At 58.4% G+C, this 25239-nt stretch overlaps 1 protein-coding gene across 2 annotated transcripts in view; it reads right to left on the bottom strand.

Moving 5' to 3' along the window:
- Positions 1 to 571: 571 nt before the first annotated feature.
- Positions 572 to 25239, bottom strand: part of FAM163B (family with sequence similarity 163 member B) — a 31388-nt gene continuing 6720 nt past the window's right edge. The window contains exons 1-3 of one of the 2 annotated variants that reach the window (XM_036856124.1): positions 23939 to 23957; positions 3203 to 3318; positions 572 to 2480 (exon numbers count right to left, since the gene is read on the bottom strand). In XM_036856124.1, coding sequence (XP_036712019.1) covers positions 2085 to 2480; positions 3203 to 3295 — 489 coding nt within the window. In that variant the 5' untranslated portion in view covers positions 3296 to 3318; positions 23939 to 23957 and the 3' untranslated portion in view covers positions 572 to 2084. Of the gene's footprint in view, positions 2481 to 3202; positions 3319 to 23938; positions 23958 to 25239 lie in introns of those variants that run through there. The other variant, XM_036856123.1, reaches the window with a different exon arrangement.

Here is a 25239-nt window from a genome sequence, read left to right as displayed (position 1 = left end):
CTAAGACCCAGGCCCAGAGAGGTCAGTCACTTGCCCCAGGTGGCACAGCCTGTCACCCCCCACCCACCCTCCAGGAGCTCAGGGTTTAGGCCAGTGGCTTCCAATCATGGAAGACTGACACATCCACCCCGGGAAAATCAAAACCAAACATGGCTGCGGCCGGGCGCCTTTGGCCAGTGCCTTGACCCCTGGGGCTGGACGGGAGAGAAGGCCGACTCTGCCCGGTGCTGGGCTGGACACGGGCCCTCCCAGGAAGTGCCGCAGAGGGGTCTGGGCTGGCCTGGAATGTCAGGCAGACCAAAGACAGCGCATGGTGTCAGGAGTTTTATTGGCTCTCGATTCTGTCAGGGAGTAGGCAGCTCCCCGCAGGTCCCCACGGTGGAGCTGGGGGAGTTCGGATGGATGGGTGCGTGTGGATGTCAAATGGATCTAGGAATCTACACAGAGGCCAGAGACCAGAAAAGGAAATAGGAGACCGAACAGAACAGCCACAGGAAGTGCCACCTCCTGACCCTCACCGCCCCCCCCACCCCCACCCCCACCCCCACCCCCACCCCCACCCCCACCCCCACCCACCCCGCCAAGCTAACGCATCAGAAACAAACTCATGGGGTTTGACAAAGGAAGGGGAAGCTTGGGGCTGAATTCCATTAGCGAGTCCAAACTGAGGCAGGAGGAGAAAGGAAGAAGGGGGGGGGGGGAAATCGACGATGCCGAAAATAGTAAGCCTTTCTAACTCTGCTCACGTCCGGAGTCACAGCTCAGCAGCACTTTGGAGAAAGAACAAGAAGTGCGGTGCTCAGGCCGCCCACAGTTCGGGGACAGCCACGTGCCCCAGAGGTTTGCCTTTCAGGAAGGTGGCTTAGCTGGGGAGCCCGGTCCGTCTTCCTGGGCAGACGGGGCTGCCCTCCCAGGGTGAGGGCTGGCGCTATGGCTGGCCCAGAGGCAGAGAGAGCCCGGGAGAGGGCAGAGGACTCTGGGGACCATGCTGCCGAGAGGAAACGGTGCCTCTGCGTGGACGGGGCTGCGTTCCCCGCGGGCGGTGCCCCTGGGTTTGGGGCATTTCTCTGGCTGGACGGCAGGGGAGCCCCTAGCCCTGCGGGGAGCGTGCACACAGGGCCGGAGCAGGGAAGGGGCAGCCTGAGGCCTTGTTCCCAGGTCCTCCTGAGAAACTGGGCAGGTGGCAGAGCTTGGGGTCTATGCCCCGGGGCACGAAAGCAGGAGGGCTCCGGGGGTGCTGAGGCCCAGGAGTGGGAGGGCCCGTCCCAGGTCTCACGGGGAGTCAGTGGGTCATTTAGCCCCTGGTCCATGGCTCTGTCCGCCCCACCACATCAGGGCTGAGGACCGGACTGGGTATTTTAGTGTGGACACTCCCGAAACCGGGGGAGCAGCCCACGGCCTCCTCCCCACTCCATTTTCACCAAAAAGCCAGTCGGGGCTGTGCATCCCAAGGGAGCTCCCCCTTCTAGGGAGATCTGCGTGGGGGGGGGCAACCCAGCTCAATCAACCAGTGTCTCAGCCGGCCGGGTGCTTAAAGCCAGGGTGTGTGTGGGGGAGGGGTGGGGGGAGGCCCTGTTCTGGGATGGGGTACTTGGTCCCCAGTCGCCAGGCAAGGCTTGTGCTGCAGGGCCCCTAGCATCGCGGCTACCACCGCTTCCTTGAACAAGTAGGTAGACTGAGGCCCAGGGAGGGAGGGACACGGCCAGGCGGTGAAGCCAGAGATGGCCGACTTGCTGGGGCTGAGACGGAGGCCACCTTCCACCGCCCCCTCCCTAACGGCAGCACTGGTATCGGCAGCCCGGCGTCTATGCTCCAGAGCCCTACCTCGCTCTGCCGCCCGGATGCAACCGCTCCCCTGTGCCCGCCTCCCTTCCAGACCCAGGCCCCGGTGGCCACTACCCGGGGCGGCCACGCTTTCACTGGGTCTGATCTCCGCAGTGAGCCCCGGAGCTCCCTACCGGGCCCCCGTGATGACGCGGGTGTGAGGAAAGCTGGGCCGAGCCCGGGTCCGGGCCCGGGGCCAGGCTGGGACGCCGTGGGGACCCCACCATGGTCTCAGGACCCGTCGGCGGCCGGGGGCGCCCTCAGACGTCGGTGCTGGTGCTGCGGCTCCGGGAGAAGGCCTCCCGCATGGCCGAGAGGCGGTTGGGGTTGAGGGCCTGCAGGGCCCCGAAGCTCCCAGGCGGCAGCGCCACGTCCTCCCGGCTGACGCTCTTGTAGGCGACGCGCTCCCCGCCGTTGCGCACGCCCTCGTCCTCCTGCAGGAAGAAGGTGGGCGGCTCGTAGTGGGAGCAGCTGCGGCAGAGGGTGCGGGCCTGCGGGGACCTCTGGCTGAAGGAGGCGGAGGCGGCCGGGTAGAGCGCCGGCCCGTTGGTCAGCACAAGGTTGCGGTTCGAGTGCAGCGGGGGCAGGTGCGAGTGCACGGCGAAGTCGGGCTCCTCCTCGTCCTCCTCCGACTCCTCTTTCTTGCAGCAGTAGTACTGCGGGCAGAGGGCCACTGTGACCGCCAGCTCCCCAGCCACCCTCGCCGCACGTGTGCGGCACCCAGAGGGGGGCCGGGATGCACCCAGCTCAGACACCCGTGTCCCTGTCACCACCACTTACGGGAGCTCGAAATCCAGGCACCCCGGACTCCTGGGATCCCTAAGTGAGGGATTCGCTCATTTCAGCCCACAGCAACCGGGGGCAGGTGCAACAACCAACTCCACTTTGCAGGTGGGGAAACTGAGGCACAGGGGGTTCAGGCAGCCTGGAAGCGGCAGAGCTGGGATTCGAGCCCAGGCAGTCTGGTCCCAATCGAGTTCCAGGGCACCAAGCCGTGCTGCCTTGCCCTACGTACGTGACTTCCTCTCCTCTCTCAGGAAGAAAGATGCGGGGGACCTAGGACAGCCCTAGAGTGTGGGTGGGGCAGGGAGTGCACAGGTGGTGGAGTAGCACAGCCCAAGGGCTCACCCCTGCTCCCCGCTTGGCAGCTGTGTGACATTGGCAAAGGCCCTTACCCTCTCTGAGCCTCAGCGGACTCACTTCGCAGGGAGCCGTCATCACTGAGCCCTCACAGGTGGAGTCCGGGGGTGCCGTCTGCCTTGCACCTTCTTGGAGACCTGACTCTTCCGCCTTCCTGGGCCCTGGCTCCCTCCCTCTGCAGGGCCCCCTCCGGGCTTCCCTCCCCCACCCCACCCCCCCACCCCAGCTCCCGGAGTACCTGGAGCCGGCAGTAGCACAGAACCGCGATGATGCAGAGCAGAATCACAGTCGCCAAGATGCCGCCGGTGATGACCACAGTTCCGGCTGTCATCCGCCCCCTCCTCCATCAACAGCCTGCAACACACACCACCAGCCTCACCACACTGTCAGCTCACTGCAGAAGGAAGCTGTTCTCGGTTAGGAGGCTGAGGAAGCGCTCCGAAAGGGAGAACAGAACACCCCACTGCATGCAGGCGGCAGGGGCTGGGCCTGGGGGTCGGGCGGGACATCCCGCTCTGCCTCTGCCAGCAGTTTCCACCTCTGTAGGAGGTGATGCGAACAGCACACGCCCTCGCTCTCGGGCTTCCGTGAAGGTTTCCTGAGCACGTATGTGAGCACTCAGCCTAGCACACGTCCAGCCTGGGCGACAAGCTCACGCGTTTGAAAATTTACCCAAATGCAGGCAGGCTGAACGTGTGGTTCTGTAACCTGCTCTGTCACTTCACCAGCTCATCCTTATTTTTCCTTATCATTAAATTTTCTTCTGTAACATAATTTCGAACCATATTCCATTTTATAACATAACCGATCCCTTTTCTTTAAAATTTCAAATGGCCAGTAAAATACACGACATAAAATTTACCATCTTAACCATTTCTAAGTGTACAAGTCAGCAGTGTTAAGTATATTCACGTTGTTTGCAACCGACTTCCAGAACTTTCTCATCTTTCAAAACTGAAAACCAAACTCCTTTTTGGTGTTTAGGCTGTTGACATTAAAAAACAAATCTTAAGCCAATGTTTCCATAAATGTTTGCGTAGCTAAAAACTGAAGCCATTTGAAGTGCAGGACCGACTTCAATGACCTGTCCAGGACAAATTCTTAGAAGTGGGATTTCTAGGCCTAAGGATGTGCCCCTCGTAAACTACTGTGGAAAATTTCAAACACACACAAAGTAGAGAGAACGGACAAGGCTGTCACCAGTGGTGCTCTTGTGAGCGCTGTCTGGTCGGGTGCTGATAAACTAGTTCTTGGAGTGAAAGCACCCTGACCTGTAGCATTTGCTGATGCTTGTGCTGTAAATATTCTCACTGTGGCCCATTTCAAGTGACGAGGCTTTAATAACCGGCTTGCCGTATCCCTGGACGGTTAACAATCATCTCTCAGGCACCAGTTGTTGCTGAGCATGCCCTGCCTCAATTTCCATCCCCTACCTTTTTTTTTCCGCCAGGGGAATAGCATGGCATGGGCGATTGAGTTCACTAAAGGAAATTCCGGAGTGTATTAGTTTACTCATAAATACTTCAGTGCAGAATCTGACAGGTGAGGACCTTTAAAAAAACCTCCAGTCATCTCCGCAATGTCTTTTTACAGTTGGTTTGTTCAAATCAGGATCCAGTTTGGCTCTTTTGACTGTAGAATAGTTCCCATCCACTCTCGCCCCTCCCCGCCCCATGCTGTTTATAGAAGAAACTGGGTCATTTATCTTACAGAATTTTCCATGTACTAGAACTGGCTGCATTTCTCCCAGCACCAGTTCATATGTTCCTCTATCATGGTTTTGCCCTCTAAACTGGCTTCCTATCATTTCACCTTCAGGGCCCCACGCTGTCCTTCTTGTCGTGACGTTGAGATCTGCCAGTGGGTTCAGCCGCTGTCAGCCCAATCCTCCCACCGTAAAATTCTCCATCAGCCTTCCACCTCATCCTTTTAGCAGCCGCTGGAAATCATAGCCTACGGCTGTTATTTCATTAGGAGTTGCAAATAGCGACTTTTCAAATGCTATCATTTCTTCTGCACGTATCAGCTCTGGTTCTTCTCTAAAGAACCTTCCCCATTACCTATCCGGTAATATTAAAAGACAGTCTGCAGAGGAAAGGCATAGACGCTCAGTTCGTAACTTTTTCAATTTTCAAAATAAGTTGGCGCCCCATGAGGTTTGTGGTTGTTTTACAGTATCATTGTGATCTCACTGGCTTATATACATCTGATGTGTTTTAAGCCACTGCAGTCACTATTCTTTTTGATGTTCAAATGATCCCACTGGGACCGTGGGTTTGGAAGCACCTCCAAGTTGACTCCGGCGTCATTTTGGTGGGACCCCACTAACCCTTGATAGCATGTTGCTTTTAGGCATAAGATGTCCCAGCTTATCTCCTAGGACACCCTGGTTCTCTCGCTGGGAAGTGGTTCTAGAGAACACAGTCTGGGCACTAGGGGTGCTAGCTGCTCCTGGGTTTCCAGGCTTTTCTGGTGGCCAGAGCTCAGAAAGACTTTTTTTTTTTTTAAGGAAGAGAAAAATGAACATGAGTTTATACTGATGTTTCCATTTAAAATTAGAGATGAAAGGGTTTTTACATGTTAAAATATGATGTCTATGTGACTTTTACAGTGCAAATTTTATTTCCTAATAACATGCACTTCATTATTTGCTTTTTCCCATCATATATAATAATTTAAAAGAAGTGTTACCAATGTTTTTATTATCAAGTCTACCGAATGGAATTTGATATTTATCTGTTATTTTTTTTGTTCTTGTCCCCTTAGGGATGTGTAGTAAAAAGATTGTTTCAAAGTCACTTGAAATAATTCTTAGCATGGTTTTCTTTCCACCACCTTGATATTCAGGTTCATTTATTCTAGTTAGTCTTTACTTTCTTTAAAAAAAACTGATTTAGCTTTGCTCTTTAATTGTAGAAAACGTTTGGTTCCAAAGTCAAAAGCATAAAACCAGGTGCATTCAGAGAGGTCTTGCTTCCTCCCTGCCCACCCCCCAGCCGCCGCCCACCCTACTCTGCCCAGAAGTAACCATTTCACTTAGTTCTGGGTTTATCCTTCCATTGCTTCTTTCTAAAAATATAAGCAAATATAGATTTCCTTCTCCTCCTAAGCGAAAGTGGCATTCTATCTACACCCTCCATACCTTCCCTTTTCACCCAGTAGTCTCTCCCCAGATACACCACGTTTCCCTAGGGGTGAGATTATCCCCAGGGACCCCTAGAGCTCACCCCGCTGCGTGGAGGGGCCCCACTCACTCAGTCAGGCCCTGCGGGCCGGGATTTGCGTTACTTCCCACGTCTTGCAATTACAGGAACGTGCAGTGAAGAGCTTTGTGGTGTGCACGTTTCTAAAGCTGTTGATAAGCCTTGCCAAAGACTTGCTGGAATTTGGGCCGATTTTTTCTCTTCCAGGAATGTGTGAGAAGAACTGACAGACGGGGTTTTCGTTGGGAGACTCAGGGGGTCTGGGCGGTCGGTGGGTCAGGAGTGAGGGCGGCGGAGCCCCGCCTGGTGAGGCGGGCTGCTCAGTGGTTCCCCGCAGGCTCGTCTGCAGGGTCAAGTGGCCTGGCAGGGAGTGGCCGGCCAGGGACGCCGGGGACGCCGGTCTATAGGTGGAGGAGGACGTGGACGTGTGCTCACAAGCGGGGTGGGGGGGCCACGTCTTGCGTCAGAGGCACAGCTGTGATGGGAACCCAGGCCCTGAGCAGACAGACAGATGGACTGAAAGGTAGATCCAGACAGGCCCAAAGCGACGAGACAACGAGACCCAGACTCACAGACAGCTCCAAATTCAGAGAGACAGAGGTGCAGACAGGCAGATCCAGACAGCTGGACCAACAGGGCCCGGTCAGGAAGACACAGTGCAGGCCACACAGACAGAGCAGGAGCCCCAGGGACCCCTGCATTTCTGGGCGCCCTGCCGGGCAGCTCCGACCTTCCTCGGCCCCCAGGGTGGCTGAGGCCAGCTGGCCCACCAGCCCTGCCAAAGGTGCAGGCCGACCGGGGCCGGATCCAGGGAGCTGGGTGTGCAGAGGAAGCAACCAGCGGGGGACGCTGGGCAGGGCCAGGTCTGCTGTCCAGATGCGTTTCACGCTCTTCACAGAGGTGAGGCAAAGCAAAGCACGCAGCTGCCGGCGGAGCGCCGCGCCCCACGCCCCCAAACCCTTCCCTCCTGGGGGCTCACAGGGACACCCCGGCTTGTCTCAGCCTGACCCTGGAGTGGCCAGAAAGCGGGCAGTGGAATGGACCCCTGACAGCTCTCCCTGGTCTTTGCGGCAGCCGCGGGAGGACAGAGCAGGCACTGGGACCCCAAAGTTACAGAAGAAGAGACCGAGGTTCAGAGAAGGCCAGGGTCACTCCCGGTGACCCAGCCAAAGCCTGGCCCCCCATTCAGGGCCACCGATCCATGTGTGTCATTCTGGCTAACGGGCCCACCGCAGCTGAAAGCCACGTGTGACCCACCGCCTGCCACGGGAAATCCAGGGCCTCCCAGGCCCAGAGGGCCTCAGCAGCCTCCGTACTCCCTGCTGCTGCCCCTCTGGCCACAGCTTGCTGGGGCTGGGATGGAAAGGCACCAGCCCCCCACGAGCTGGGCCAGCCCTCTTCTCTCTCCCAGGAAGCGGAACTAGGACCTGGAGACTGGCCAGTCCCTGCTGGTCCCTTGACCTCGGGTAGAGACATGGGCGCTCAGGCTGCAGCCAGGGCGGCATGTGTGTGGAGCCAGAGGAGTTGGCCCAGGGGGAAGAGAGGAAGGACACAGGTGCCCAGAGAGAGCCAGGCTGTGGTCCCAGTTCACGGGGTTCCATTTCCCTCCCTGAGATCCGCACAGTGACTTTTGCAGTGAATACATCAACCTTGAGTGTGTTTCTGCTATTTGTACCCCCCAAAAGATCATCATTATGGCCCTACTTCAGGGATGAGGGAACTCACTGGGCTTGGGAAAGGTCAAGGAGGTAGTGCAGGAGTTGAACTCAGCGCCCCCCGACACCCCAGCCGGACAGAGCCCTGGGAGCCAGCCTGGCTCTGCCCCCAGTTAGCTGCAAGTGTGGGGCTTTGAATACCTCCATTTCTCTGTGCCTCAGTTTCCTCCTCTGTAAAACGGGAGAACATGGAGGATTCCCCCACGCGGCCGGTGTGCTGTGCTCAGTTTGCTATTGTTACCATGTCTCCCTCTCTGCATCTCAACCCTCTCTCAGGTCCCTGAGGGTGTGGCCACAGAGCCTCTCCCTGGGTCTGAGACACAGACGGCCCCTCGCTCTGCCCGGCTCTGGGTGGGGGGCCTCCAGCCACAGGCAGCCTGGCGGCGCGATGGGAAGGGCGCCGGCACCGGCCAGGCGCCCAGGACCGTCAGCAGTCACGGCTCCAACACTCTTGCCCCGTCCAGCTGGAGCGTCTCAGCCTCACTCTGCAGATACACGCACGCCGACGGGCAGCAACGCCCGAGCCGGGCGCCGCTCCCGGGACCAGGCCCGGGCAGCAGACGTGCACGCACACCGCTGGCAGCTTCGCTTAGGCCCCAGCCTGACATCAGTCCACGGTCAACTCCGAACAGCCCCCGAGGGTGACATGGCCTCCCTCACGCCACCCTCCAGCCACCCCTATGCCCTTACTGTGCCCCACCCCAGGGATGCTCTTCCCTCTGCCTCTCCAGGCCTTCCCCTGCCATCAGTGCTCAGAACATGCCTTCTCCTCCAAGAAGCCTTCCTGGACTTCTTTAATGCAACTCACAGAACGTTGAAGTGCCAGTGCTGGGAGGGACCACGTCCCACCCCTCTGTTTAATGGGTGGTGTAGGGGGAAGCTGAGGCCAGTGCAGGGGTGGTGACCGTTGCGGGGGAGACATTCGTGACCTCACGCAGCAAGTCAGTGGAAGAACTGCGGCCAGAGGACCCTTTCCCCAAGTCCCACACCTTGCTGCCCTCGCTGAGCTGTCCCCTCTCAGACCTCCTTCCTGTGCCTGGGGACACTGCCCAGCTGGACACTGAGGTAACCAGGCCTGAGGGGCCCTTGTCCTGCCCTCGAGGGTGGGCAGGAGGGGGAGTGTCCCGCCATACACTTGCTGGTAACCCTGGGTCTCAGGCCACTCTCTGGGCCTCAGTTTCCTTCTCTGTAATATGGGTATGGGAGAATTTAGAAGACCAAGCCCTGCCAGCTCTGGACTTGAAGGATCTAGGTCTGTATCTTTAACCAGCCCTGCCTGTGAGGGGTCCGGATAACTGAGATGCATGACAAAGTTTCAGAATCACGAATGTGAAAAAAATGCCAGCTGCTGGTCCAAGCAATAAATCAGGATGGCATCCCGCAAGGGGGGGCAGAGAAGGGGAAGGACTGCAAACACTTCGATAAACTTGCCTGGGAGCTTAGAGGGAAACCGGACTGATCCAGTGTCCCCTGGACGCTTGTCTCCTGGGAATGGCTACGCCGAGTGCCCGGAGACCAACGGAGGGCTTTGGGGCTCAGGGGGCAGTATTGCGTCAGGGGAACCGTGGGGGGCTTCCTGGAGGAGAAGGCTTCTGAGCCGTCCTGGAAGGATGGCCGTCTGATGGGCCGGGCCGGGTCGGGCCGGGAGAGGAAGGAGAGGGACAGCGGGATGCCGGCAGGTCCAGTGACAGCGTGGTGGAAGCTGCTGCCGCCGTCCCTGCTCCAGCTCCCTGGCCCCAGCCCCCGCCCCAAGTCTCCGCGTACCGCCAGCCAAGACGAGTTGGCGAGGATTGAGCTGAATTGTTAATCTGCCCCCCGGGACCATAAACGGTTTTAAAGCTTTATAAACGGCTTTGCTTCCCTGTCCCCGCCCCTGATTTTTACAGGGACAGGCTGTGAGATGGGGCCTCCCTGGGCACCCCCAGCCCCAGAGTCTGTAGAGGGGGGCTGGGCGGGCAACGGCCCCTTCCGAGAGCCCTGCGTCTCGCGGGGAGCCGCTGCTTTACGGGCTCCGGTTGCCTCCTGTGGCGTGAAGATCGAGTGGGGTGGGGAGCAGGAAACACCTGGCAGCGGGGCCAGACGCCGGCCCACCTGCCTCCCCCTTGCCCTCACGGAGCCCCTCCCCTGGCAGAGGACCCCCGCGTGGCTGCCGTCTGGACCACATGTCCCGCACTGTTTCAGACTCTCCTCTGTCCCTCTTGCTCCATCCCACCCCTCCCTGCCTTGAGGACCAAGGATTGAGTCTCCTCAGTCCGCCGGTCTCAGGCCCCTCCAGCAGCCCCCCCTTCGCCTGTTCACCTGAGATGCCCGGCGCCCCTTCTAGGAGCCAAGGAGAAGCCCAGCCCTGCACCCTCCACACTGGCCGGGCCTCAGGCTCAAGCAGTCCAGCGACTCCTAAACCCTCCAGGGACCCGAACCCGGGAAATATGCAGAGGCCCAGGCCTCAGTGGGTCTGAGTGGGGCCCTGGAATCTGCTTGCTTCACAGGCAGCCCTTCCAACCGAGCGGAGATGGTGCCGCTCATTTCCAGACGGGGAGACCGAGCCTGGGGCAGCAGAGGTCAGAGCTGGGCTTGGGACCCGGGTTCGCTGCCTCGCTGCCAGGCCTTTCCGCATCCCGGTGCCTCGCGGAGGCTCATGGAGAGCCAGCATGCTTTTCCTGCACAAACATCTGTCTGGTTACCAGAGCGCTCCTGCTACCTGGGAGCCCAAGGGCCCCGTCGTCCTCGAGCGGGAGTGGCCCGGAGTTCCTGTCTAGACCTCCTCCACATTTGGTCCTAATTTCACGCTCCGCGGGCTCCCAGATTCCTGCGTTTGGTAATAAATAGACGGCGAAGCGCTCAGCATCGCTGGGGCTGGCCTCGGAGATATTATCCAGAGCCTGGCTGGGGGCGGGGTGGCGGGAGTCGGGGCCTGGGGCCCGGAGAGGCAGTTCCCAACAACACCTGGAGTGTCCTCCCGCCGAGCTCCATCTCCAGCCCGGATCCGCTCAGCCCTGAGAGCACTCGGGCCAACCAGGTGCGGCGGACCCAGTAAGCCAGGCCTGCGCCCACCTAGGGTCCCAAGGTCGGAGGACGCCTGCAGCAGGGGGCTTGGTGCTGCCGGCTGGGCTGCTGACGTCCAGGAAATGCTGTGGATGCCCCTGGCGGGCCGGCTTTGCGGTCCGGACTCCTCGAGGAACCCCAGAAAGAGCACAGGGGCTGTGCCACTTTGCCAGCCGTTTCTGGGGTTCACAGAATTCCAGAAGCTCTCCCCAGAGCCCTGCTGAAGAGGCCCTTGGGGTGAGCAATGTGAGAGCAGGGCCCTGCCTGGGGTCCACTGCTCTGTTCCCGAAGCCCGGCCCAGAGCAGGGCCCACGGTAGGGACTCAGCGCCGACTGTGAACGAATGACCTGCCGGGGTCCTTGAGCTCTTGAAGGGTGAACCGGAATGTCCTAGTGGGACCTTGGCAGAGCTCTCAGGGGGGCGGGGAGAGAGGCTGGGGGTGTGATGGGGAACGGCAGGTCCCTCCTTTCTCTGGGCCTCAGTTCAGCAACATCAGGGTTAATGAGAACAGCATCAGCGCATTGATCTCATTTCTCCCTGTGACTGCCCCAGGGTGGAGGGGGGGACACACCCACTCTCCCAGGCCACGTGGGAAGCAGGGCGCAGACGCATCTCTTTGTTCGATTACCCCACTCACGTTTTCTAGGGGTACACTGAGGCTGGAGGAGTGAGTCAACCCACTGAGTAAGCGGAAAACCCGATTGGATGGACACCCCATCTTTGTGGCCCTGCCCGGCCCACTGTGGATATGGCTGGAGCCAAGGAAAGGAGCTCGCAGCTCTGTGGTCCAGGAGGGGAGGATCCAGGGCAGACCCCAGGGCCTGGTGGCTGGGCCGTGGCCAGGAAACTGGAGGGAGCGGGGGTCTGCCCCACCTGGGTGGGCCAGGGGGCTCAGCTTCCCCACTGCCTGGGGCAAGAGGGCACCTCCAGCTGGGTGGCCTTCCTGCCCCCTCTGGCACAGTCCCCAGGGAGTAGCAGGAGGAGCCCCTCCTGGCCTCCATCAGGAGCTGTGCCAAAGCTGCCCGGGGTCTCCCTGGTCCTCTGGGGCAGCGGGTGGCACCTGGGAGGGCCCTGGTCATCCTGGTGGGAGGCCCGGCCCAGAGGGGCCTTTCGCGAGGCAGGCCCTCGGAACCGGCTCCAAAATTAAATCCTCAGTTGTGGCTGCTGCTGTCTGGCCCGGAGCCCCTGCCCTGCTCATCCAGAGGAGCAGAAACTCGAGGTGCACTGAGGTGTGTGGTCACACGAAGTTGGATCCCCCAGCTCCGTGGTGGCCTGGCCGGTGGTGCGGAAGTCCGCGAGCCTCCCCCCCTTCGCCGTGCAGACGGGCAGCTGTGCCCCAGAGAGGGAGCCTTGCCCAGGGTCACCCCGACCTCTGCCACAGAGCGAGAGCTGGGCACAGGCTAGCAACCCTGGACCGCCTCCCTGCGTCCCAAGGTGGTAGCGGGAGGAGGGGAGGGGTGGGAGGAGGGCGAGGCCCCCCGCTGCTGGATGTTGAGCTCAGCAGCTCCCAGACCTCTCCCGTCCGCCCTCCTCGTGGTCTGGAGTAGTATGCACGGCTGTGGAGAAGCTCTCGGTTCACGCCCATCTCTCCGGCCGGCCCTGCAGCTGTTGACCCCAGCACCGCACAGAGGCTGCCGGGAAATCCCAGGACCTGGGGTTCCTGCCCCGCCCTCCTGCCCATGCTGCCCCACGGGGGTTCCTGAACCGAAGTCTGGACTGGTCACTGCCTCCCTCTAACACCTCGCGTGGCTCCCCAGTGCCTCACAACAGCAACAAGCGCATCGTCCTGTCCTGAGCACCTCCTCTGTGCCAGGCAGGGCACAGCACCCTTGACCAACATCTTTAATCCCTAGGAGAGCCTGAGCAGGGTCACCATGACCCCATTTTACTGACAAGGAAACAGGGCAGAGAGCTGCACGTGGCTCACACGATTAGGTGTGGGGAGCAGGGGGTGAACCTGGGTGCGCCTCCCAAAGTCAGCGTCTTGTCTTCTCCCTCCTTCTGCCACCCCGCCCCAGCTTGCCTACGGGTGTCAGGGGCAGGGGTGCACGTGCCTCCTCGCCCCCTGCCCGACTGGAAGCCCCGTGAAGGCAGGAACCTGGTTTGCGCCGGTTCTGCAGTCCTCCTGCCACCAGGGGGCAGTAGAGCGCAAGGACACAGTAGTGGCTGCAAAATGTGGGCAGATGTGAACTGAGTCGGGGTCCGTTTGGCAAGCCTGCGCCGAACAGGCCCCCTGAGCGTGGGAAGGGGAGGCACGGGGTCTTGCGCCTGTGGCCCCCACCTCCCCCACCTCCCGCACTGCCTGCCCGCAGTGTGTCCTGGGCAGGTAGTGGGTGCTGCAGGCCAGGCCCGCGTGGGGATGCCCGTCAGAAGGAAGGCAGCTGGCATGCACCATTCTGGAACTTTCTGGGCTGTGGTGGGAACTTTACGGGAGGGCGGGTTTGAGACCCTGAGGCAGCCGCAGCTCAGCTGCAGATGCTGCGGGCTTTTTCTCGCCCTTAAAATAACCACGTGCAGAAGCTGGGCTTGCAAAACCCTTTCTGCTCCTTGACATAACTTTTTTCGCCGTTTTTTTCTTTTCTAACTTCCTCTTCCAAGAACTGGGCACAGCCCCTGGTACCAGCTCGGAGCTTGGCGGGCGCACAGGAGGGGGCTCCAGGCCAGGGCTTCCTGGGACCATCGGAGCTCTGTTCATTAAGCACAGACTGTGTCCGGGCGCTGGGCAAGGGCTCTCCCTTGGGTGTTTCACTTCGCCCTCACGGTCACTCTCAGCACCGGCGAAGAAACAGGCGCCGGGGGTTGGGGGTTAGGGGGGCTCCGCGTCTGGAGGGGCAGGAGGGAGGAAGCACGGGCAGGACCCCATTTGGCCCCTGCCCATCCCTGCGGCTCAGCCTTGACGTCCATGAAACCCTCACGACTCAGCCAGACCCAGGGGGGCAAACAGAGGCTCAGAGACTCAGCAGGGACGCCCCGGTCCCAGGCGATTCAAGGACCACCTGCCAGCGCAGGCTGGGCTCCAGACCCCTCGACCACGCGGCTGCCCCGAGCATGGGAGAGCGGGCTTTCAGGGCCAGGCGTGACCGTGGCTCCAATGTAGGAGGGCCTGCCTGGTGGGGGGCTTTCTTGTGTCCACAGAGCACTGGCCACTGCCCAGGCCTGAGCGGATGACAGTAACGTGCCCCCCACCCCGCCAGACCACTAAGGCATCCAAGTGAATCAGCCACCCCACTTACACGGGGGCTTCCCACCCACTCCCACTGCCTGTCCTGGCCACTTCCCTGCCCGTTCCTTTGACGCAGCTGGTGTCTGTTACGTGCCGGTGCTGACCTCAACTTCCGAGAACTCCTCTCTCTGCCAGGGGCCCCTGGGTGCCGAAGGGCCAACAGAGCAGTACCATTCTGGGTTGGGGAGACCCCCAGGCCTAACCTCAGGGCACTGTCCCCCGGCTGTGTGTCGCGGGCAGTGACCGTGGCTGAGACAACACCATGGCCTCAGCGCTTCATCCCGTCCTGTTCCCGCCTGCCTCCCTGCCGCAGCCTGGGCCAGGCCGGCTCCCTAGCCAGTGCCAGCCCCCTCCGGGGCCCCCATCAAATTGGAGATTCTCACCTGGGCTGCACCAGCTTCCCCGGGGCGGGGGGAGGGGGGGGGGCTCTGGGCTGTGGGGATTCCCCTGGAAGTTTCTGCTCAGAAGTCCAGGTGGGCTGAGAATGCTCGTCTCGACAGTTCCCAGGGGATGCTGAGGCTGCTGGACCAGGGACCATGCTTGGAGAGCTACTGTCCCGAAGGATGGGCCCCCAAAGCAAGTCCGGACCAGCAGTGGCTCCCAGTTGGCCCTGAATAAAGCCCACGCCCACCAGGACGAGCCCAGATGCCCCACCTCTGCTTGAGGATGGCACTGCGCTGCGGAGGTGCACGCTGGCCTCAGGCCTGTGCCTGCCCCACGGTCCCTCGGCTTGGGATGCCCCTGGGACCGTGCCCACTTCCTTCCAGGTGGCCGATTCCTTCTGATCCTCACGGCCGTGCTCGGGCCTCCCCTTCCGCAGGAAGCCTGCTCTCTCCTCTGTGCACTGGGCCATCCTCTCCATCCCTTGCGGTTTCCTCCTCAGCCGCTTTCCCGCTAGTCCCCGCAATGCACTGGGAGCCCCACGAGGGCTACACCATCAGCCTCACCTTGCTGCACAGGCCCTGGTAAACAGCAGGAGCTCTATATATGCCTGTGGATTGAGTCACTGGCCAAAGCACAGCCCCTGGGAGCTAAGCACTGGGGGAGGGGGAGGGGGCCTTTGGAGCCATTGATGAATTTACAGGAAGATCAAGTTGGCTGTGAAGGGCTCAGGCAAGAAGGGTGAGGGGAGGAGGGACGCTGAGCCTGTGAGCCCAGGAGACCCCAACCAAATCTGCCCCCGCTCCTTGCCTGCAGTGTGACATGGGAACAACCCCACTCGGTTTACCATCTGTGAAAGCGGGATGGGGAGAGTGCCTGCACTGGCGGTGCTCTGCAGAGAACGTGCACAGCACTCCCTTTAAGCCTAACCATCGTCCTAGGAGTCGGAGTTATTAACCCATTTTACAGATGAGGAAACTGAGGCTCAAGGAGATCCTGTCACTTGCCCAAGGTCGGTGACAGGCAGAACTTGGGGCCAGGCTGGGGGTCAGGAGGCTTCTTCAGAAATGCCAGCTGCCTCTGGCATCTCACAGCGATTGGACAAGCACCCAGTCAATCACCAACAGCCAGTCCCACTCTAGGACCTGGAGGGGGTGGGGAGACTCGGCACCAGCCCTGCGCTCCGGGGAACAGAGGCACGTGGTGCTGAGTGCAAGGCAGTTCAGGGCAGAGGTCACGGTCAGCGCAGACTTCAGCTCTAGGGAGCAGTTAGCAGTGCCGGGTGTGTGGGGCGTGATTTCCCTATTAGAGCATAAATACCTCCCTCTCCGGCCTCAGGACCTGCCTCTGCCCACTCTTGGCCTCTCTCTTCACCCTGCAGCCTCGCCCACAATCACTGGCCTGAGCTGCTCCAGGCCTATGACTTCTTTGCTCAGAGCATCCCCAGTGACACCTGGGGACTTGATGAAATGCAGAGTCCGGTCCCGCCCAGACCCACTGAGTCAGAAACTCTGGCAGTGGCCCAGCGAGCTGTGCTTTAGCCTCAGGCAGCCCATCAGGATCGCTCCCCCACCATGCCCCCCAGCCCACCCCAGGCTAAGGACATGAGATCTAGGGGGTCCAGGTGTCTCCGATGTGCAGCTCAGGCTGAGTTGGGAACACAGTGCTGGCAGGAGGATCTGCCCCGAGAATCCTCACAGGGGCTGAGGGACCTGACTCAGGCTTCACCCCATAGCCCGCACGAGTCCTCAGAGCCCCGTGTGGTTGTACCCTGTGGCAGTTGAGGCAACATCGGGATGCACCTTGCCACAGTGCAGCTCGCAGGGGGCAGACGCCCCCATCTCTGGCTCGCCCCGCTCAGCGGTCCAGGCAGGATGTTGCAGCCAAGTTCCCCCCGATCCTGCCGGGGAGTTTCCTGGCGAGCTGTGGAGCCCAGAATTGGCCACTTCAGTCACGCCCTCTGCCGTCCCCTGGCTCAGGCCACCCTCAACCATCTCATCTGAGCAGCCGTGCTTTGTTACATACGTTCTCTTGCAGAACCTTCACTGAAGCCCCTGAGGGATTCCTGCCACCCAGAGGCTTGGCTCCGATGCAGCCCGGGCTCACGCCTGGCGGTGCTGGCTCTCTGCCAGCCCTGGTCTACCTGCGAGTCAGAAAGACTTGGGTGTGAATCCAGGCTCTCCTCCCTCGTGCCAGGGTGACCATGGGCAGCAGAGTCCTCATCTTCAGAGCAGGATGTTAATGCCAGTCTCCCGCCCTCCTTCTCCCCCTCCTCCCTCTTTTCCACAAGCATTCATGGAGTGCGGGATGTGCCGTGTGGAGGTCACAGCAATGAACGGGGCCAGGGTCCCTGCCTCCTCCTGGTCCTCAGGGAACAGGACTTCCGGGCAGCCTGGATGTACACCCCAGCCCAGAGCCTGGTCTGGAGATGCTGGTAGCCTCAACGGAGCCCCCGCTGACCTCCTCGCCTTTGTATTTTGATTTTTTTTTTTTTTTTAAACAAAATGAGCCCATTCCGTATAGACTGTGCTGAGGTTTGTCTTCCTTCAGGTCAGCACATTGGGGCCACGGCTCTCCCTGCAGAGCACCCCAGCAATGCAGCCGGCATCCCTCTGGAACGAAGCTCTGAGAGTGACTCTCCTGGTCCAGGCCCCAAACATCTGGTGTTCCGGGCCCTCTGCACTTGTCCCTGATTTGCCTTTCCAGCCTGGTTTGCTATCCCTGCAACGCTCCCTTAAACGGGTCTGGCTAAGGTGTTTGTTCCCGGGGCCTTAAGACCACAAACTTTGCATTGTCTTGCCTCTGGGCCTTTGCTGCTGCCATTCCATGGGACCTTGAACTCCCTTCCACCTCTGCTTATGAAATCCCCAGCCATCAGTCTGCACGCTCCTTGAGAAAGCCTTTCCTGACCCCCAGCCCCTGGATACGACTCCTTCTTTGGGATTTAATAGCACTCACTGTCAAAACTAGGCACCTGGCATTTATAATTTATCAACAATTCAACGCAGAAATTCACTGAGCTCCTGCTGCGTCCTGGACTCTGTTCTGGGTCCCTGCCTTTGTGGAGTTTTCAGTCTTGTTGGGGGACACTGATGGGGCGAAAGAAGGGAGCATGCCGGGTGCTGGTTGGCGGGGGTGGCAGCTGGGAGAGGTAGCTCCTAGAGAGTGACCCCGGTGCCGGGACCCGAAGGATGAGAAGGGAATGACGGGGAAGAGCATCGACAGAGGCAACAGCACGTGCAAAGGCCCGGGGGCAGGCAGCGCGAGGTGGGCTCAGGAGCCAGAGCACACGAGCAGGAGGGAGCACGAGGAGGGGGCGCGGGGGGAGGGCAGCAGAGACCTGGCTGCGCCGCAGGCTCTGTCTGTGCCTGGCTCAGCCTTCATGGAGCCCTGGTCTTCAGGTGCCCGCCTGCTGCGGCTCGGGGGCCCTTCCTCCCTGAAACCACGCCTACATCAGCCGTCCTCATGGTTGGATGTGCATCCAGTCGCCCGGGAAGCTGGTGAAGCAGCTCTGACCAGTGGTGTGGGGTTGCTGAGACGGAACACGTTTTAACAAGCGCTGGGCGGTGCTGGTGCTGCCGGCCCGTGGGGCACACTTGGGGGACAGAGCGCCCCAGCCCTTAGCTGATGCTGACGCTGCCAGACAGGTCCTGCCTTCCCGGCTTCCTTTGCAGCTTCCTCCCCGTCTCCTGACCTCTAAGTGTCCAGGGCCCAGGGGTCCAGGCCTCACACTCCCTCTCCGGTACACACCCGCTCCCAAGGTGACCTTCCCCAGCTCTCCACACCTCTGGACAACATCCAGATGGGGAGCTCTGGCCCAGACCTCGCCCTGCTCCATGATGGCCGGCCGGCCTCGGCCCCTGCACATGCAGCGCAGGAAACATTGGCGTGCAGGAAACCCAGCCCCTGATGCGCCTCCTGCAGCGCCCCCACCCCCGGGAATGGCATTTGCACCCTTCCAGCTGCTCAGACCCCAAAGCCCCTAGTCCCCTGGGTCCCCTCCGTCGTTCTCACTTCACACCCGCTCTGTCAGCAGATCCTTAAACTCCACCTGGAGTCTGACCACTTCCCATGCCTCCCATGCCTCCTCCTTGTCCAGGCCCCTCCCCTCAAGCCTGGGCTGCTGCCTGTGTCCCCACCCCCCACTCCCCCCCCCCCACCCCCGGCCGCCTGCTCTCCACACAGAGGCTTCAGGCTAGAGCTCTCCATCCTCTTCTCAAAACATCCCCATGGGCCTGTGTCACTTAAAATAAAACACGACATCATTGCATTGCTGCATCCACAAGGCCCACCAGCCCCGCCCAGCCCCTCTTGGACCACATTTCCTGCCTCTCTCCCCTGCTCACACCAGGCCCACTGCAGCCTCAGGGCCTTTGCACTGTCTGTTCTCTCTGCCTGGGATGCACTTCTCTCATGGGCTCTTGTCCTCGTTCCATGCAGGTCTCTGCTCAAATGTCTCCTCCTCAGAGACCTTCTCTGACCATCTATCCAAAATAACCCCCCTCCCTACCATGGCTGCCCTTTACCCGGTGAGGCTCATCTTTCCAGGAATTTGAGTCACCGAGGAAAGGGGCGCCATCTGTTTTGCTCCTTGCTGTATCCTGGTGCCCAGAACAGTGGCTCATAGTAGGCACTTGGTAACTGTCAGTTGAGTGATGAATGAGTAAATGAATCCAGGGGGAAGGCATGGAAGGGTGCTGACAAGGAGGGTACCTGGGTCAGTTCTGCATTTTAAAAACACCTCTGTGGCTTCCGGGTGGGTGGGAGGGGCTGTCCAGAGGCTGTTGTAGGCATCAGGTGACAGGAGAGGGTGGGGCTGGAGAGAAGGGAAGGGGAGGGGGTGACTGGGAGGGACCATTAGCAGGACTATGGAGGCAGGATGGGGAGGTGGGGACGGGGAGGAGTCCTGGGGACCCCGAAGCTTCCGGCCTGGGCAGCTGTGTGAGAGGCAGCACAGTGTAACACAGGGCTGGTCTCCAAGCTCTGCATCACCCTGGGTAAGTCACTTAACTCCTCTGTGTCCTGGTTTGCTCAGGGACAAAATGGGGGTGACACTGGGACTCCCCTCATAATTGGGAGCACTAACCCACATCCTGCGGAGCAGCATTAGCTAATCAGAGTCCTGGTCAAGATGAAGGAGCAGGGCCCAGATTTACCCCACAGCCTGAAACAACTAAGTATCCAGGACAAAAATCTATGAAATAATGACTTCCAAGGCACTGACATCAGATGACGAAGGACCATCCTCAAGAGATGGGCAAGGAATGAGGAGAGCCCAGGACTGTCCAGGTTCCCCACCTGGTGAGAGTCTCCAGGCTCCCCACCTGGTGAGAGTCTCCAGGCTCCCCACCTGGTGAGAGTCTCCAGGCTCCCCACCTGGTGAGAGGCTGCAGAGCAGGGGAACCCAGGCAGGGCCTGCCGGTACCCCCTGAGTTGAGGAGAGAGAGCTGAGAGTCCAAGGATGCTGAGTGGCCAGAGTGCACAGGGCAGGGTCCTGTGCAGGAAGAGCTGCACAGAGAGAAGTACAAATCTCTGCAGAGGGTCCCCTTGAGTAGTCAGCTGACTACTGATCAGCACACGTGTGTGAAACTCCCAGAGAAAGAACTTTTTTTTTTTTTTAAAGAGAAAAAAACATTTGAAAGGGTTCTAGGGAACGATACTGGAAGCTCACACAGATCTGGGAATAGTTCCTGCTCCTATCAGAGAGGAAAACTTCATAATTCCTGGAGCATTGGGTAGAGAACTCAGAAGGGCTTTGGCCATAATGTGCTCTGGTCTTGCCTCCCAAAGCATAACAGCTAGGGCTGAAACAAACTGCTTCCAAGTAACAACCACGCCCCAGAACAAAGCTCACAAATATATATAGGGGTCTAGCACCCAACAAGGTAAAATTCACAATGTCTGGTATCCAGTAAGAAATTACTTGGCATGCAAAGATGCAAATAAATACAATCCACAATCAAGAGAAAAATCAACTGAAACTAACCCAGAAATGGCGCAGACGATAGAATTAGGAGACAAGAACATGAAAATAGTTATTACAACTGTCGCCCACATGTTGAAACACTAGAGAAGAAATTGGACACATTAAGTAGAAACATAGAAGATGTTAAAAGGAACAAAACCAAATTTCTTGAGATAAAAAAGCTACAGTGGCTAAGATGAAAAATACGCTGGATGGGGTTAACATCAAATTAGATATTGCAGAAGAAAAGATAGGTGAACTTAAAGACAGCAATAGAAACTATCCAAAATGAACACAGAGAGATAAAAGACAAAACATAAATAAGTAAACAGAGCTTCAGTGAGAGGTGGGAAACTTCAAGTGACCTCATATATGTGTAATTGGGACCCCCAAAGGAAGGGGGATGCAGAAAAATGAGTAGAAGACGTACTGGATGAAAAATTTCCAAATTGAGTGAAAACCTATGGACCTACAGATCCAAACAGTCAATGAAACACGAACACAAGAAGCACGAAGAAAACGACACCAAGGAACATTATAATCAAATTCCTTAATACCAGCGATGAAGACAAAATCTTAGAGAAAAAGGCACGTGCCATGTAGAGGAACCCAGATAAGAAGGGCGGCTGACCTTGCACTGGAAACGATGAAAGCCAGGAGACTGAAAGAAGGCTCACCAAACTAGAATGTTCTATCCAGCAAAAAATCTTTCTGGAATTAAGGTGACATAAAAGACAGTATTAGTATTGTTCCCCCTTCTTGACTATGATGCCGTGGAGGGCAGGGCCCATGGCTCAGCTCCTTGCCAGGGTATGTACGCTACCTGGACCTATATTACTGGAGGAGTCTTATTTTCTCACTGGGTTTGGGTCCCCAGTGGCCCTACCTGAGCAGTGGTTTGGGGAGCCACGTGGGAAGTTCTCTGCTCGTGGGGGACTGGTGGAGTCTGGCTTGTCTTGGGGGAGGCCCATGTGGAGGGGGCAGTGGCCCTTCAGGGGCTCTCCCTACTGAGGACCCCAATTTCTTGGACCCAGGCCCTGCCAAGTGAGCACAGGGGGAGGGGGTGTGAGGCATGTTTTGCACGACAACCTTGTGCTTTGTATTCCCCTCACTTATCCCTACAGGAGTGTAAAAGTACAAAAGAAATCTGTATAATGTTTTTAAAAACCACCAACCAAAAAGTATATAAATTTTAGCTGTTCACAAGGTTACAGGGAGTTTCCATGGCGACCACTGCAAGCTGCGTGCACTGAGGTGAGGAGGTGGGGCTCCACTTAACCCAGCGTATTAGGGCACTTGCCCAGTTTCTGCCCAGGAACCAGGTCCCTGGCTGCTGGACTGGAGGGGAGGAGGCAAGCGGGGAGCGGGTGAGAATGTCACTGCCTCTCTCCACCCTCGCCCGGCACTGATTTCAGCGGCTAATTAGAATAACACCTGGGGTCTTCAGCTGAGTTTTCAGGTACAGCCTCTCCCGAGCGCAAGCAGCCCTGTGGGTTAGGAAGACAGGATTGTCCCCTTATCCACATGGGGGCACAGAAGACCAGGGGCTGGATCACCCAGGCGACTACAGTCAGTGAGATGAAGGCCTGGGCTGCTGGGTAACTTGTAGACTCCCAGGACGCCTTTCTGTGTCACCACTCAGCACACCCTGGGCGGCCCTCAATTCCCGCCCCTGGAGACAGCCCAGAGCGGATGGAGGGGCCGGGGCCAGCTCTTCCTGCTGAACCCAGGCAGTGCCACCTCACCCCAGGGCTGTGTGTGTGGCAGGGGGCGGTGTGTGTATGTGTTTGTATATGTGTACATCTGTGTGTATGTGTCTGTGTGTACATGTGTGTATCTGTGCACGTGTGTACGTATCTGTGGATGCATGTATATGTGTGTTCTGTGTGCGTGTGCAGGTGTATATGTGTTGTGTCTGTGTATATGTATGTATGTGCATGTATGTATATGGGGGTATATGTGTGTGTACATGTGTATGTGTATGAATGTGTCTGTGTGTACATGCGTACCTGTGCATGTGTGTGTTATGTATATACATATGTGTGCATGCATGTGTGTGTGTTCGTGTGTGTACATGTGTGTCTGTGTATGTCAGTGTGTCTGTGTGTATATGTGTATGAATGTATGTGTCTGTGTGTACATGTGTATCTGTGTGTGTGTTATGTATATACATATGTGTGTCTGTGTGTGTGTCTGTATGTGTGTGTCCGTCTGTGTGCATGTGTGTGTGTTCATGTGTGTATATGTGTGTCTGTGTATGTCGGTGTGTCTGTGTGTGTGTATATGTGTATGTGTATGAACGTATGTGTCTCTGTGTATATGCGTATCTGTGTGTGTGTATGTGTTATGTATATACATATGTGGGTATGCATGTGTGTGTGTTCGTGTGTGTACATGTGTGTCTGTGTATGTCAGTGTGTCTGTGTGTATATGTGTATGAATGTATGTGTCTGTGTGTACATGCGTATCTGTGTGTGTGTTATGTATATACATATGTGTGTCTGTGTGTGTGTCTGTATGTCTGTGTGTCCGTCTGTGTGCATGTGTGTGTGTTCATGTGTGTCTGTGTATGTGTGTCTGTGTGTGTGTATGTCTGTGTGTCTGTCTGTATGTGTGTGTGTGTATATGTGTGTCTGTGTATGTCTGTGTGTGTGTGTGTGTGTGTTCACGGTGCTAATGGTGAGTGAAGAACAGATGAACAGGGGCAAAGGTGAATCAAGCCGCCTGGTTGTTCCAAAGACAATGACTGCACCGTCCAACAGCGGGGGAGGGGTGCGCTGCCACCGCCCTCTCTGGACACACCCTTTAAGTTCCGGGACCCGGCACCTACCAGGGACCCGCCTGGCCCTACCCTTGTGTGAGATCAGTGCAGCTCATGTAAATCAGGCCCAGCTTCCGCCCTGTGGCTTTAGGGAGGGCCTACAGCAGGGGTGGGGCTGGAGGAAGGTGGGGGCAGGGGTGGAAGGGTGGGCGGACAGCCAGGGAACCCGCAGAGCGGGCGGGGGAGAGGTTGATCGATCTCAGGTGGTGGAATCCAGGACTCCCAGAATCTAAGCACCCACGTCCTGGAGTCCTAGAAAATCAGAACATCCGAGCAACGGATGCTTAGAATCTGAATCCCCCGAATTTTTTGTCTTCCATTCAGAAGGTCCTTACCTGGCCTAATCACCTGCTGGGTGAACAATAAGGGAACTTTTTTCTTCTTGAAATCACAATTCACCCAAGATGGTCAACCCGAGCAGTCGGATCTGCAACTCTCGCTGGGGAGCGAGGAGGGCAGCACCACCTCTGACTCCCGGCCAACGTCCAACTCCTCCCTGGAGTTGCCCCAGCTTCTGTCCCAAATACAAGCCTACCTGCCTGTGCACCTTCACTCTGGGGGCAGAGGCCTCAAAGGGCGGCGGTCAGCCCCTGGTCCGCTCCCCACCCCTCACCACTCACTCACCTCTTCATCGTCTGCTGGTTTACGGAGCTCGAACGCCTGCTGGGTCTGCAGGCACCAAGGCTGTGGACTTGCTACGAGCCCTCCTCCCAGCCTTGGCCATTGCAGCTGACTCAGAGACTCCCTTCCAAGCTCCTGGGGGCAACTTAGCTGCCCTGGGCAGTCTTCCGTGGCCCAGGCTCCAGCAAAGCCCCTGCCCGAAGCAATCTGTTTACATCTATTTTCCTTTTAAAAAAAATTGGCCTCAGCCATTTTTAAGTGAGTGTAGGCGTGTTGTTGAAAGGGCCCGTCTTGCAGATTAAATGATTTTTTCAAAACCGGGAGTCGCTGTCCATGAAGAGTGGCAGCATTAACCCCCGGGGCCTGGCCAGGAGCCGAGGTCCGACCAAGTGAGGCCGCCAGGTCCAGAACTGCCAACCAACACTTCATCTGATGATGACATTCCCACACTGCGTGGAACAGAGGATGGTGGGCACCGCATAGAACAGACCCTGCTGATGCCCGGACCCGCGGGCTGATTTCCCGTCTCTGGGACACTCTGAGCCCCTCCTTTCCTGAACAGGTTTGGCTTGTTTGGAAGGGAGACCCAGATGGGAATACAGACGGCATTTCTGGCTCGAGACGTGCGGGGTCTCAGGCCAGGGAGAGCCGGGCAGAGGCCACCGGCCCCCCAGCAGATGAGGTTGGCCCTCAGAACGGCACAGAAATATCCAGCCGTCCAACAAAAATCTACAACTGCCCCTACCCGGTGCCGGCCCGAGCCAGCTCTGGGCTCCTGATGAGCCAGACCGACAGGTACCATTCTCGACGGGCTCCCAGGCCGTGTACGGAGGGAGGCCGGTGGGAACGAGCCACAGAGCTGGGTGTGGACGCGCTGAGAGCGTGCCCTGGGCCTGATCTCCTCGCGAGGTGGTGTGAGGTCAGGGATGCTTCCCTGAAGGGCAGACCCGTACTAGCCAGGAGGGATCTTTCAGGCCGGGAGGTGAGGAGGGGGGAGGACCCCCAGGGATGAAGGGTCTCGAGTGTTCCAGAATTGGAAGTAAGCAGGGCAGGGGAGAGAGGCGAGTGGTGAGGCTGGGGGTGGGGGCTGGCAGGGTCTGTTCCCTGCAGGGCCCCTTGGACCGTACCAGGGGTCTGGGATCTAGCCTCAGTGGGGATGGCTTTTAAGCAGGGTCCCCAGCCGCACATGACAACAGAAAACCCGAGTTCCAGCGCGACGACCATTCCACAGCCTCCAGCCAGCAGGCCCAGAGACCCCAGAATCTAGCACCAGGTTGCATTTGTCATGCCCCTCTGGGTGTGCG

Source organism: Balaenoptera musculus, chromosome 6, assembly GCF_009873245.2.
Source record: "Balaenoptera musculus isolate JJ_BM4_2016_0621 chromosome 6, mBalMus1.pri.v3, whole genome shotgun sequence".
In the NCBI taxonomy this organism is placed as follows: Eukaryota; Metazoa; Chordata; class Mammalia; order Artiodactyla; family Balaenopteridae; genus Balaenoptera; species Balaenoptera musculus.
Note: the sequence above shows the minus strand (reverse complement) of the source record. Positions and strands in the feature narration are given on the sequence as shown.